Below are 12,081 nucleotides of genomic sequence, written 5' to 3'. Positions count from 1 at the left end.
TATAGCCTCATAAATGTTGATGTAAAGCTGTGGAGGCTTTGAGGATGTACAGTGCTGTTGTAGCCTCTGGGGATGGCTTCCATTCTTACCTGCTACTGCCTCCTAGTGGTGCTTTTGTATACTGCTTGTTGATCCCTTCCTGCTGAAAGAGGCTTACGCTACCTGACATGGGCATGAGTGCATCTGTCTTACATGGCCCTTCAGTCTTTGACAGGAAGCCCCCATGTAGATTCAGGGGAGGGACACTGACTTTTATACTCTTTGCTGCAACTTGCATATCTATATCATGATGTTATTGTAAGCAGTACTGCACAGAGGGGAGTTTAAATCAACAAAATGAGACAGTAATATACATTTGCAGTCTAACCAGTGAGAACAGGCGCTATATGCACAACAAAACACATGCATGAGTGCATTTAGTGCAGCATAGCCTTCTCTAATCTAATCCTGGTGGTGTTGACTGTCAGCTTTATCCCACATGAAGCGTCCCCAACTGCTGATTGATAAAAGGTCCCTCCAGGCCTCTCTGCCAGGACATGTGACGCAGAGGCCATGCCCCGGCTCGCAAATCCTCAATGAAGTAAGAGTGGGCACCGAGTGGAAAAAAACCTTTCTGAATGAGCATCTGGCCAGCTGACACTTGTGTGCGTGTGTGCGAGAGGCTTTGGCATGTGTGGGGAGGAGATTTTCTCATACGTGGACACGTGTCCAAGGGAGCAGAATTTCATTGAGAGATTTTCAGCACATGCACGCACAAACACATGCAGGATCATTTGTATCACTACACTAGTGAGGACAGCGGATTAACTAGCACTACAGTCATTCTCTTTAGGGAATATATACTTGATTTTGGTAGACAGGATTCTAGTCCTCTTTTGGGAGGGGTGTCCTCAGATGTGAGGGTTTTAAACGCATCCTTATTTTGCTTAAGGTGTTAAATAAAAGGCATGAAGAGAAGCACGGTGTACAACAAACACAGATGTTTCAGACTAACAGAAAATGCCGTCCCAACGGCTTCCATTGTAGGATTGCTGTGTTTAGTAGAAGGTCAAATATTTGTTCTGAATACCAAATGTGGAGAGCTATTGCAGGCGGGGCCTTTCTGTCTTACAATATACACAGATTTACCTCTACTTATGCCCAACACAATCAAATAATAATGAATATCTTTGATAAAAACCAGACTGTACATCATAAGTTCCTAAAGTATGTAAACAATCCTGCTTAGAGTAAAATCATTAATCTAGTCTCAGAGAGAGCCCTGCATATTAAGCCATATTGTCTTCTTTAACATTCATGTATATTATATGCATGTTGTACAAATAATCACACTAGATTTATGCATTTAAGGGAAATGTTCAAAATAGATTCACATGTAGGCCAACACTCGTGGGATGCACTCTGTATTGTTCAAACCTCTATCACACTGAAGTAACTTCTTATTTATTTAGCTCTTCAACAAAACTGTACTCAAGGTAAAATTTAAAAGCCATCAAGAATGACACTCCTTTGAAAAAACAATGCAACCATTTGACATCACTACCCAGAGTGCATTGCACAACTATAGGTTGTTTGCAATCACTTGATCCAGAATCTCCATTGTGGGTCATGTAGTCGGGGACACCCATAAGAATTAATAGGAATGGAGGAAAGTTTGTACATAACAGCTCTAAATATACCTGTACGCTGTCCTTATCCACATAAAACTTCCACATACATGGACTCTGATTCATACACTTTACCAAACAGTGTTTTTACCTAAGTTTAACTGATTTACCTGGCGTGGTAATCAATATCACAGGCCTCCAAGTGTCTAGTGGCTAGTTAAGCCTCTTTAATATATAGAAAAATCCTGATTTTGTCACAAACATGCTTTTAATTGAAATGATGATATACCATTAACTGAATAAGCCTTGTGGGATAAGAGACGGAGTAACAGTGTGCTCTTCAGTAGCAGGCCTGTGCTACAAAACGGCACTTTAATGTTAGCCGCAGTAGCTAGCTCCCGTTTGAATGCCAGTTTCCTTTCCTCCGACCTTTGTCATTATTTAATCCACATGTAAAAAGCCAAACTGGCCAAATGAAGACACTTTGGGGAGCCAAACAACCAGCTCTACTGAGCCGAGCCAAATGGTCCAGATCTCTTAAAAGAGATGGATTTCCCATCACAACGAGCGAGACTGGAGGTTGGCGAGACAGACATCAGCTGAGGAAGCTGAGGAAGCAGAAAAATGGTTTTCAAACAGTAAAATAACCTCTGACTACATTAAATGCCCATTTACAGTTTATTAATGAAAGTTACAGTAAAGAGTTTAAAGTTGAATTGAATTGGGGGTGAATATTACAGCTTTACTTAATGCAAACAATGACCTCTTATAAAGACTTATAACCAGCTTGTTATGGTTACATTTGCTTCTAAATGGAATTTCATGACTTTACTTATATGTATCTTTGCAAATATGTTTGCCCAGCAAAAATCTTCCAACCTTATAGATTATTAAAGAATGCCTTGTATTGTATGATAATTATTGTTAAAAAGCATCATGAATATTATGTGTTCTTTATGATAAAAGGATGTTTATAATACTGTTATGAATACTGTTATGAAGCTTTTTAAACAAGCATGAGTTCCTATAACTAAGGTTATACAGCAATATCATGTGTTAAAATGCATTTCTGAAGAGTAAACGTAGGTTTTGACTTACTGTTGTTTTTTTATCCAGTGTACCAGGGGTTCTAAAGGATGGGTTGGGCTCCAAAAGTGGATCACACAGTACACGATGTATGGAAGCTCTAACTGCATACACAGCAGTATATTTTATCTTTCATTTTTTTGTCATGATAACAAGTGATTTATTTTTAATCAAGATCTTGACTTATCTTGTTTTTTCTAGAATAAAAAGGTGGTTTTCTCTTATGATGTGTTCATTTCTGCAGAACTCTTGGGAAAAAAACAATAAGGATCAAGTGTTACATGTTCCTTTTAAACATGTGTGTTTTGTTCAGTCACATATAAGATCAAAACAGCCTAATTTTTTCATTGCACAACAATGGTGGCCTACAAGTGAATGCACTACCTCAAGATGTACAAATCTAGTGTTATTTTTTGTCAACATACATACAGTGCATTTGGAAAGCATTCAGGCCCCTTCTCATTTGTCAGTTTTGTTATGTTGCAGCCAGATGCTACTGTAAAAAAATGTATTTACATTTCCGTTCATCTACAGTAAGTACCCCATCATTAAGTGAAAACGGAATTTGAGAAGTTTTAGCAAATTAAAAAAACCCTGAAATATCAGCCTTTTGCAATGCAGAGATGTTTCTACACCTTGATTGGAGTCCACCTTTGGTAAATTAAATTAATTGGACATTATTTGGAATGGCTCACACCTCTCTTTAGAAGGTCTCACAGCTGATAATGCATATCAGAGCAATAGCCAAGCCTTGAGGTCAAAGGAGCTGCCTGCAGAGCTTTGCAAGGATTGTTGCAGGGCACAGATCTGGAAAAGGCTACAAAAAATTCAGTTTCACTGAAGATCCCCAAAAGCAGAGTGGCCTCTATAATTCTCAAATTAAGTGTGGCATAACCAGGACTCTTCAAAGAGCTGGTGCAGCCAAACTGAGCAATCACAGGAGAAGGCCCTTAGTGTCCTGGAACTCCCAGCAGGTGAAAGCCAAGTGAGCTTTCATACGTTTTACACTGAGGAGAGACTTTGAACTAGCCATTCTGTCAATGCACTGTGTAAAGGACACTATTGTTAATCCAATGAAGTGCTTTTGTGACACACATTTGCACATTCTGTTTGAAGTTTGCAAACATTATGAGTGTTTAAAAGAAAATGCAATAAGACAATTCATCAACTACAAAGTTCTAATATTGTAAAAATCTGAAGGTCATCGTTCAATGACCTTTCATTCGTCAGATTTTTATTAAAAAGTAGATGCCTAATCTAGCCAGTGTTTTCCACATCAGACAAAATCTAATTTCACTGTGGGTATAATGAGCCCAGCTGTTTCCTGCAGCTCAATGTCAAAGAGATGTTTAAATGTTCATTCAGATGCAGGACACTGGTTCTAAAACTAGAATTATGTTCTCTAATGTTTGTCTTTGCTGATCTCTAGAAACTTTTTTGAGAGAACTGGTTGAAAAAATCTGTTAACAGGGATGTTAGAGTTTTTAGTTCAACATGCAAAGGTGAGTGGGGAAGGTAAACCTGTTTGGGTTTGGAGGATTAAAGGCACTGTTGAAAAAAAAAAAACCCACCTGTATTAGAGCTGAGGTTTTTCTCACAGCGACACAGTCTCTGACAAAACTGAAAGGATTATACAGTTCCAGCTGTCTGATTTTAACTGGTTTTTCTGCCACATTGACCTTCCTGGTAGCATTATTTGGAGACTTTTACCTCAAAAGGATCTGTTTTATGTCAGCAGCGCTGTATTCAGGAAGATGCTTTACAGTAAAACAATTCCTCCTCTTGTTTTTACAAGGACTTATTTTCTGGAGTTGCTTTCGAAATACTAGGCCCCTGTCATATTTTTGGCTGTGGGATTTATTTTATTTTATTTTGGAGAGAAGAAGAAGGATTTTCTTGGATGGGATTTAGTCCAGAACAATGATTTCTACTAAGCTGCTTGTGTACCGGCCTACACATGCTGATGCTAATTTGGATCCTGCTCCGGAGACGAGGAGGAGAAAGAAGTCCGGTGGCGATCTTTATCAGAATGGGTACAGGGTGAGACAGGGACACCATAGATGGGAGGATAAAGAAAATCAAACAGGAATGTGTCATTCAGTGTGGTCCTGTTTACACATCCTCTACAACTGGGGTAAGGGCAACAGTTGTACGTGCACTATCTGCCGCCGTGCGCTGAATTTGTATAGTAACAGCCATCACCTTATTAACCCAGGGCTTACAGCTGATCTATGCCTCATCCTTGTAATATGCTACCAAACATAACCTTGATCTTCAGGTTAGAAATTAACTGTAGATGTTGTCATAGTAGGAATTTTTGTCTAGCAGAATCACGTAGGCAGACATGCGTTCACACACGGTCCAGGGGATCAATCATGTTACGTAAAGGGACAATGAGGCAGGTGTCTCTTTGTTCTATAATCCCTGAGCGAGCTGCTCTTGGATGCAGACCCAGGCTCGTGCAAAGTAGGTCACATGATGTTCCTCCTAACTTGTTTGGATGCATAAATAATTCCTGCACATCATCTAAAATAAAGGTCTGGCTTTTTGTATCATCGTGTTGTGTCTCACTAAATTTTGCATTATATGGTGCTCTGCTGCACAGAGATGCTTTCCAAACAAAAGCATGTGGGCCGTTTTAACTGACTGGATTCCTCATAAATGTTATCTACATGCACTTTATTTGCATTTCTTTGCCACAACACTGATTCCCACTGTTTGGGTTTGGTGCTACCTTTAGAGGGTGTTAAAGATCCTAGGGGGGCATCAGGCTCTTTCTGCTCCAAAGTTGTAAAAATTAGATATCCACAAACACTACTGGATTGTTTAAACAAATGCCTTTAGGTAGGAACAAGTAGAGGGCAGCTCCACAGTATATAGACATATTTCACAAAGTTAACCTCTGAAGTCCCTTAGGATGATATGATAATAAGGATGATGATATGAGCATGATACCTTTTAAATTTCCTACAATAATTTCTGCTTTTAGACTGTTTGAGGTATTTGTCTAGAATGTCAATTGCAGTTTAAGTAATTTACTTGAAAAACTGGGACAATTTAGTATGAAACTTTTAGAAATTTTCATGGATCTTTTGAGAATATATATTAAAAATCCTCAAGTATTTTCATGGAAATTGTGGGATATTTGGAGAGATTTAAGGGTATTTTCATGGATGTTTGATGGTATTTATTTGGAAATTTTCAGGCATTTATGTGTAAATGGGAAATGAATTTATAATTTTGAGGAATTATATTTAATTTTTTGAGGTGGAATTTGCTATAGAATTTTAGAGGATTTTTTATGGACACTTAGGAAATTTGTTTGTTTTTTGACAATTTGATTAGGAATTCGGGGTGGGATCCTTTAAATTTCAAGAAATTTTAATGGAAATTTCAGGGATTTTTCTGGATATTTTGGAGACTTTTTCATGGAATCTTGGGGAATATATATTTTTACATTTTTTTTCTTGATTTTTTTCAGAGGGATTTGTTTGAAAATTTCCAGGAATTCACATGGAATTTTTACTGGAATATTTTGCTAATATTTTGAGCAATTTTGGATTACCATTTATGGTATATTTCAAAAATATGTTTAAGAATTTTTACAGAAATTTTGAAGCATTTGTTTAGGTTTTGGACAGGAAAATTTCCAAGAAACTCAGAAATCTTTTTTTTTTTTTTTTTTTTTTTTCAGGCTTGGACTTAAGTCCTTGTGGTCTCCCATGTCTTTCTCTATGACTGACACTGACTGAAGACCCCAGACAACTGACCACCTGGTTGACATAAAGCCAAAACGTCTGTGTTGTATTTTCTGCGGAAACAGGACCTTCAGGAGTTTTGTAGACATCATTTTTGGTCAAAACGATTTCCTGTTTAAAGACAAGGCTGAGCTTTTAAAATGATCGGATTCTACTGATCCAACCCTGATCTGACCCATGACCCATTTTGTATCACAATGTTTGCAAATGGAGACTGTATGGCTAGGTGTTTGACTTTTTACACCTGTGGCAACAGGTCTGACTGAAACACCTGATTTCAATAATAAACAGGTGTGGCCAAATACTTTTGTCCATATACTGTTTATCCTAATTGGTGCAGTAGACTATTTACCATCTTAATGATTTGTTGGTCTGTGTGTATTGTAAATATTGTACATTTTCTATATGTTGTAAATATTTTTACACACTTAGAACTGTTTTATGGCTGCGTTAGTGTTGATGCTCAGCATGGAGGAGGGTGTCCTCCTTATTCAAATCTCACCTCTACTGTTGGTCTGATGAAGATGCAGTGTGCAGCGAAATGTTGGTCCTCTGCAAGTTATGAAACTGTAAAAAGTGACTTGTGTGCTCCACTTTCTGCTTTGGATTTACCTGTGAGAAAGAATGTTTTAAACATTTATTAAACATTCTGTCTTTCTCTCTTATTTTTCTCCGCAGGTTTAAGGTTCCTGAGAGCGCTAAGATTGATACAATTCTCGGAAATCTTACAGTTTTTGAATATCTTGAAAACAAGGTAAGAGTTTAGCTTTTACTGGTCTATTTTGATGTGTTTACAAGAAATACATCTACCTTTCATATCATCTTCACTGCTTTAAGCCTATTTGCTGTGTTTTAAAATGTTTCCAGAAAGAAGATGATTTTGGTAGAATTTGCCGCTGTTAACAGATATCAGTAGACATTTTTTATCTGTTGTGTCTGGATGGTTTAATGCTGATATCCAGTGCACCTCACCGCTGATTCAAAGATTTTTTTTTAATCAGGACGAAGAAATGACCTGTTGGACAAAATCTAATCTATTTTTGGGTCAGACATGAGGAAAATTGTTGGCGTTGTGGGAGTGCTACAACAAAAGAAGTGATGAAAAAAAAACATGGTCACTGGCTCGTTATCTAACCATTACTACCTGCCCTATTTCTCCTAGTTGGTGCATCTCTGCTGTTAGAGAATCACTCATTGAAGTGATGGCTTACATTCGTATATTTCAAAAGCATATTTGGTTATGAATCATAACTGTATCATTGGAAGATTTCTTCTCAAATTCTGTTCTTCTCTTGGCCTTTCTGTTCCTCATTTTTGTAACATCTTTCCCTCTTTGTTAATTGCATTTCTTTGAATGTCCTCTTTAATATTATCCTTTCTGTAAGCACATCTGGCAGGGCCCTGATGTTCCTTTCATGAGCTCACACATCTCAGTTTTTCTGTCTCTGTGGTCCAAGGTCTTTGAGAGCTGTACGGTTTTTCTCTTCTAAACAGCAATTCTATCAAGCTGGTGAACCTGTGTTCCATCTTCATAAGCACATGGCTAACAGCTGCTGGATTCATACATTTGGTAAGTGGACAGATGTGACGGCTAGGGGGCTTTAGTGATTAATGAGTCAGAAAGGTACAATACATCCGCAGCACACAGCTCTTTTTCATCGTTGTCTAAGAAGACACTACAACAAAAATTAATTGGTAGAGGTATTTTCTTATATTACCTTTACCTGAATCAGAATGCACCACACCAGCTTTTGGTTTTTGTAAATATTCAGAACTCTTAACATCACCATAATATCTAAATAAATCACTGCTTCAGACTGTTGGGAAATCTTGGTTATGTCCACTACACTACCTTGTTTACTCGGGGGGGCACAAGGCTCCGTCTGCCTTGAGGTTGTCAAAATAAGATTTGCATGTATTTAGTAAAATCATGATAGGACACATAATGGATAATTCATACTTAGATGTTTTGGCAAGAACAGGTTTGTTTAGGCCTTTTCTGTTTTCTGAGGTATGTCAATGAAAACAGTTTAATCATGATACTGATGCTGAATTTAAAACATTTTAAAGTAAAAAAAACAACATTTTTTCCCCTTGCAGATTAACAACTTCTTAAACTTCTTTTTTTCATTGTAAATTAACAGATACAAATTATTTCTTATTTGTCAGAGTGGCCCAAATACATTGTCATAGTAGTGGATTGTTTATACATAGCTCTTTAGCAAGAATCTACTGAGTTATTCGACATATTTTGTTGGGATTTTGTCAATATAAAGGACTTTAATTGATGTTTAATTTTTTCAAGTGGGCTGTGGGGGCTTAGCATCACTTAGATATGAGTAGAGGGGACCCTAAGGATAAAAGATTGGGAACCAATGACCTAGTGGCTAATACCCAGTTAAGTTCAACATGTAGCTCCTTTGCAGCGTGCCATTCCCATCTCAATCTTCCATTTTTTTCCTCTATCCACTGTCCTGTCTTCTACAAATAAAGGCAGAACGCACAAAATCCTAAATATTTAAAAAATCCTCCAAACACAAATCTGTACATGGGTGGTGACTTCAATGACAATGAATCCCTTAACTCTGTTGACCCCCAGTCTGTCAGTGTGTTTTCTTCTCATTATGAACATAATTTATAAAACTACTGTGTTTTAGTATCATACCATTGATCTGTAGAAAGATGGGATTGGTGTGGTCAGACTGTTACAAGAGCCAACCAACACAGCAGCCACAATCTACACATCTGTCAGACCACCAACAAACAAACAAAGATTTGAAGTATTTAGCTAACCATTGTTATTTCTCCTGTACTCTCCTAATCGGGAGGTTTCAACAAAAACAGTCCTACGACCTCAGGAGGAGTCTCCAAATTTAATAAGAAATTTAAACTGAACGCATGACATCCCTACAGATGCTTTAAAATCTATAAATAATAGACTTTTTTTTGAGTCATATATGACTTGTGTGGTCAGAAAAATCAACTCAGCCTTTTGTAATGATAAAGAAAGTTATTCAGCTCACAACTAGAAGACCATCTTTGAAAATAATAGGAGCAAACTGATTGCTATTTTGTTTCTTCTTTCAACATGTGCACACTAGATGCAAAAATTATACTACTGACATTTAAGGGGTTCATAGTATAAATGCCACAAAGTATCAAACAAACCTAAAAAAATGAACAAAGACTTTCAAATAAATTCAACTCAATGCACTGCAAAATTTCAAAGTATATCTCTGGGTTTGTGTTATTTGTCACTTTGCTCTTCATATTGAAAAAATCTGGAACCGTATGGCTGGTTATAATTTCTTTTTTCTAAACATACCGTATATACAGTGAGTGTTTATTTGGAGCTCTGACAACCCACTACAGCATTAAATGGTTTCACCACTAGATGGTAGCCTAAGCTAAGTCCACAAAGATTCCAGTTTACTGAGACAAAACTATGATAACTACCAGAAGCTGGATTTAATTTAACTTCATTTAACAGTTCCTCTTTGTAAAACCGTGTTTACAAATTAGCGGTAACATTCTTCCCTCCCTGCTCTGTCTCCATTCAAGGTGGAAAACTCAGGGGATCCTTGGGAAAACTTCCAGAATTCCCAGTCTCTTTCCTACTGGGAATGTGTCTACCTACTGATGGTGACTATGTCTACAGTGGGCTACGGGGATGTCTATGCAAAAACCACCTTGGGGCGCCTGTTTATGGTCTTCTTCATCCTTGGTGGTTTGGTAAAATCAGACTTTTCTTTCACCCTTGATCCCCTTATCATCTCCCTATTCCTGCCTGTCCCCATCAGTAGACTGTTTAAACTGTTCAACACTGCTAGATGTTAATGAAGTTAAATATTTTGGTTATAACGTGTATTTTAAGATATTGTTCCAAATGTTTAGCTGTATTACATGCTAGAGCTGTATTTCCTGTAGCGGTAAATTCTCTGTCATAGTGTAGTTGTATCCTTCTGTTTAGCCTGCTGTATCTTGTCCACCGTAGTTACAGTACTATGTGCTCCTCTGTCCCCTCCCCTTTTGTGTCACTCCTCTGTTTGAGTAGAGTATAAGCTTTTTGTCTGATAATGTTGTTACTATTCTCTTAAAAGCAGTTGCGGTTTCAGGACACCCCTCCTCCCGTGTCTCCTCCCACAATTCCAACAAACACAGGGGCAGGGAGATGAGGCTTAGGCCGGCCTGACTGTTACCATAGCAACAGCAGCCTCCCAGTCCTTGCCTACCCCACCTCTCTATCTCTCTCTCTCACCTTGCTCTGATGTAGTATCATGTTGGGCTGCCACTAGGTCAGTTTTAATACACCAGCACACACCTGTAAAGACTGGGGATGTGACGATTCCTTGTAATGTACTCATAAATCCTTACAGAAATGGACAATTTAAATCAGTTTGACTATAATTTGTAGCTCAATGCTCTTTAATATTTTAATGTAACCAGGAGAGGGAGCTATCTGCTTTTTGCTTCTCTTATTTGAAATAAGTACCTGAAGCAGAAGCGTGCAGATGTGGTGGAAGCAGTCGAAGGTTGTGAGGTTTAAATGAATCTTGTCTTGAGGAGGGAAGTTGATGTGAAGTGAGTGGAAAAAGAAAGTAAAAACTTGCAAATAGAGAGACTGACAGTTACAGTGAAAAGATTAATTCCTCACAGCACTTGAGTACCATAAATTGATTAAATTAGTCATAGATCTGTAAATAGATTATTTATTGCAAACGTAGATTTGAGGTGAGGCATTTTACCACAGAGAGCCTTCTTACAGTATTTAAGTTACAGTGAATTAGATTAAATACTTACAGCATTTGAGTATGGTAAATTGATTTAGTAATTAGTGCAGTAACTAGATGAATTTGTGCTAATATGCATGAGAGGAGAACAATTTACCACAGAGAGCCTTCTTACAGCATTTGAGTTACAGTAAATAGATTAAATTCATGCAGCATTTATGTACAGTGAATCAATTAGATGAGTAATTAGTACCGTGAATAGATTAATAAGTGCTACTCTGCATATGAGGTGAGGCATTTAACCACTTTGATTTAAGTTACTGTTAATGATTAATTTGTGCAAACATGCATATAAGGTGATGCTTTCACCACAGTGAGCTTTCCTACTGTAGTTGAGTATAGTACAGTAAAGCACTATGAGACAGTGCAGGATATTTTACATTGAACCAGTAAGAACCAATAAGATTAGCCTAAATAAAACTAAAATATCATGGTTAATCTGTATGTATTTGAATTAGCATTTGTTTTTTTAAACAAAACTCTCAAAAGGTCTTTTTGTTATATCTTTTTAGTGTCACTGATTAAAAGGTAAAAAAATATATATTTATTGTTTGATTAGTAGGTAAATGAAAATTAAAAAGTATTACTTTAGTTCATAAAAGAAGGAAAAAGGGAACAGTATATTTGCATTTTTATTGATAATTAAATAAATGAATCACATTTATTTATAAGTTAATTTTTTTCTTTAAAAATTTACAAACCTGTAATAAAATTGTTTCGTAAACTTAGTGTTATGAAAAAAATCATCGTATTGAGGATGGAGTGTATCGTTACATCCCTAGCAAACACACACTTACACTGAAAGCATTATCTCCTCCGTCTTCATCTTCTTAACAAAGA

At 37.1% G+C, this 12,081-nt stretch overlaps 1 protein-coding gene across 14 annotated transcripts in view; it reads left to right on the top strand.

Moving 5' to 3' along the window:
- kcnma1a (potassium large conductance calcium-activated channel, subfamily M, alpha member 1a) overlaps positions 1-12,081 on the top strand; it is a 237,967-nt gene that overhangs the window by 159,717 nt on the left and 66,169 nt on the right. For all 14 annotated transcript variants that reach the window (XM_041790164.1, XM_041790160.1, XM_041790158.1 and 11 more), the window contains exons 6-8: positions 7,130-7,205; positions 7,946-8,021; positions 10,013-10,183. In XM_041790164.1, the coding sequence (XP_041646098.1) occupies positions 7,130-7,205; positions 7,946-8,021; positions 10,013-10,183 (323 nt within the window). The remainder of the gene's footprint in view (positions 1-7,129; positions 7,206-7,945; positions 8,022-10,012; positions 10,184-12,081) is intronic.

This window comes from Cheilinus undulatus, linkage group 6, assembly GCF_018320785.1.
Source record: "Cheilinus undulatus linkage group 6, ASM1832078v1, whole genome shotgun sequence".
Classification (NCBI taxonomy): domain Eukaryota; kingdom Metazoa; phylum Chordata; class Actinopteri; order Labriformes; family Labridae; genus Cheilinus; species Cheilinus undulatus.
Note: the sequence above shows the minus strand (reverse complement) of the source record. Positions and strands in the feature narration are given on the sequence as shown.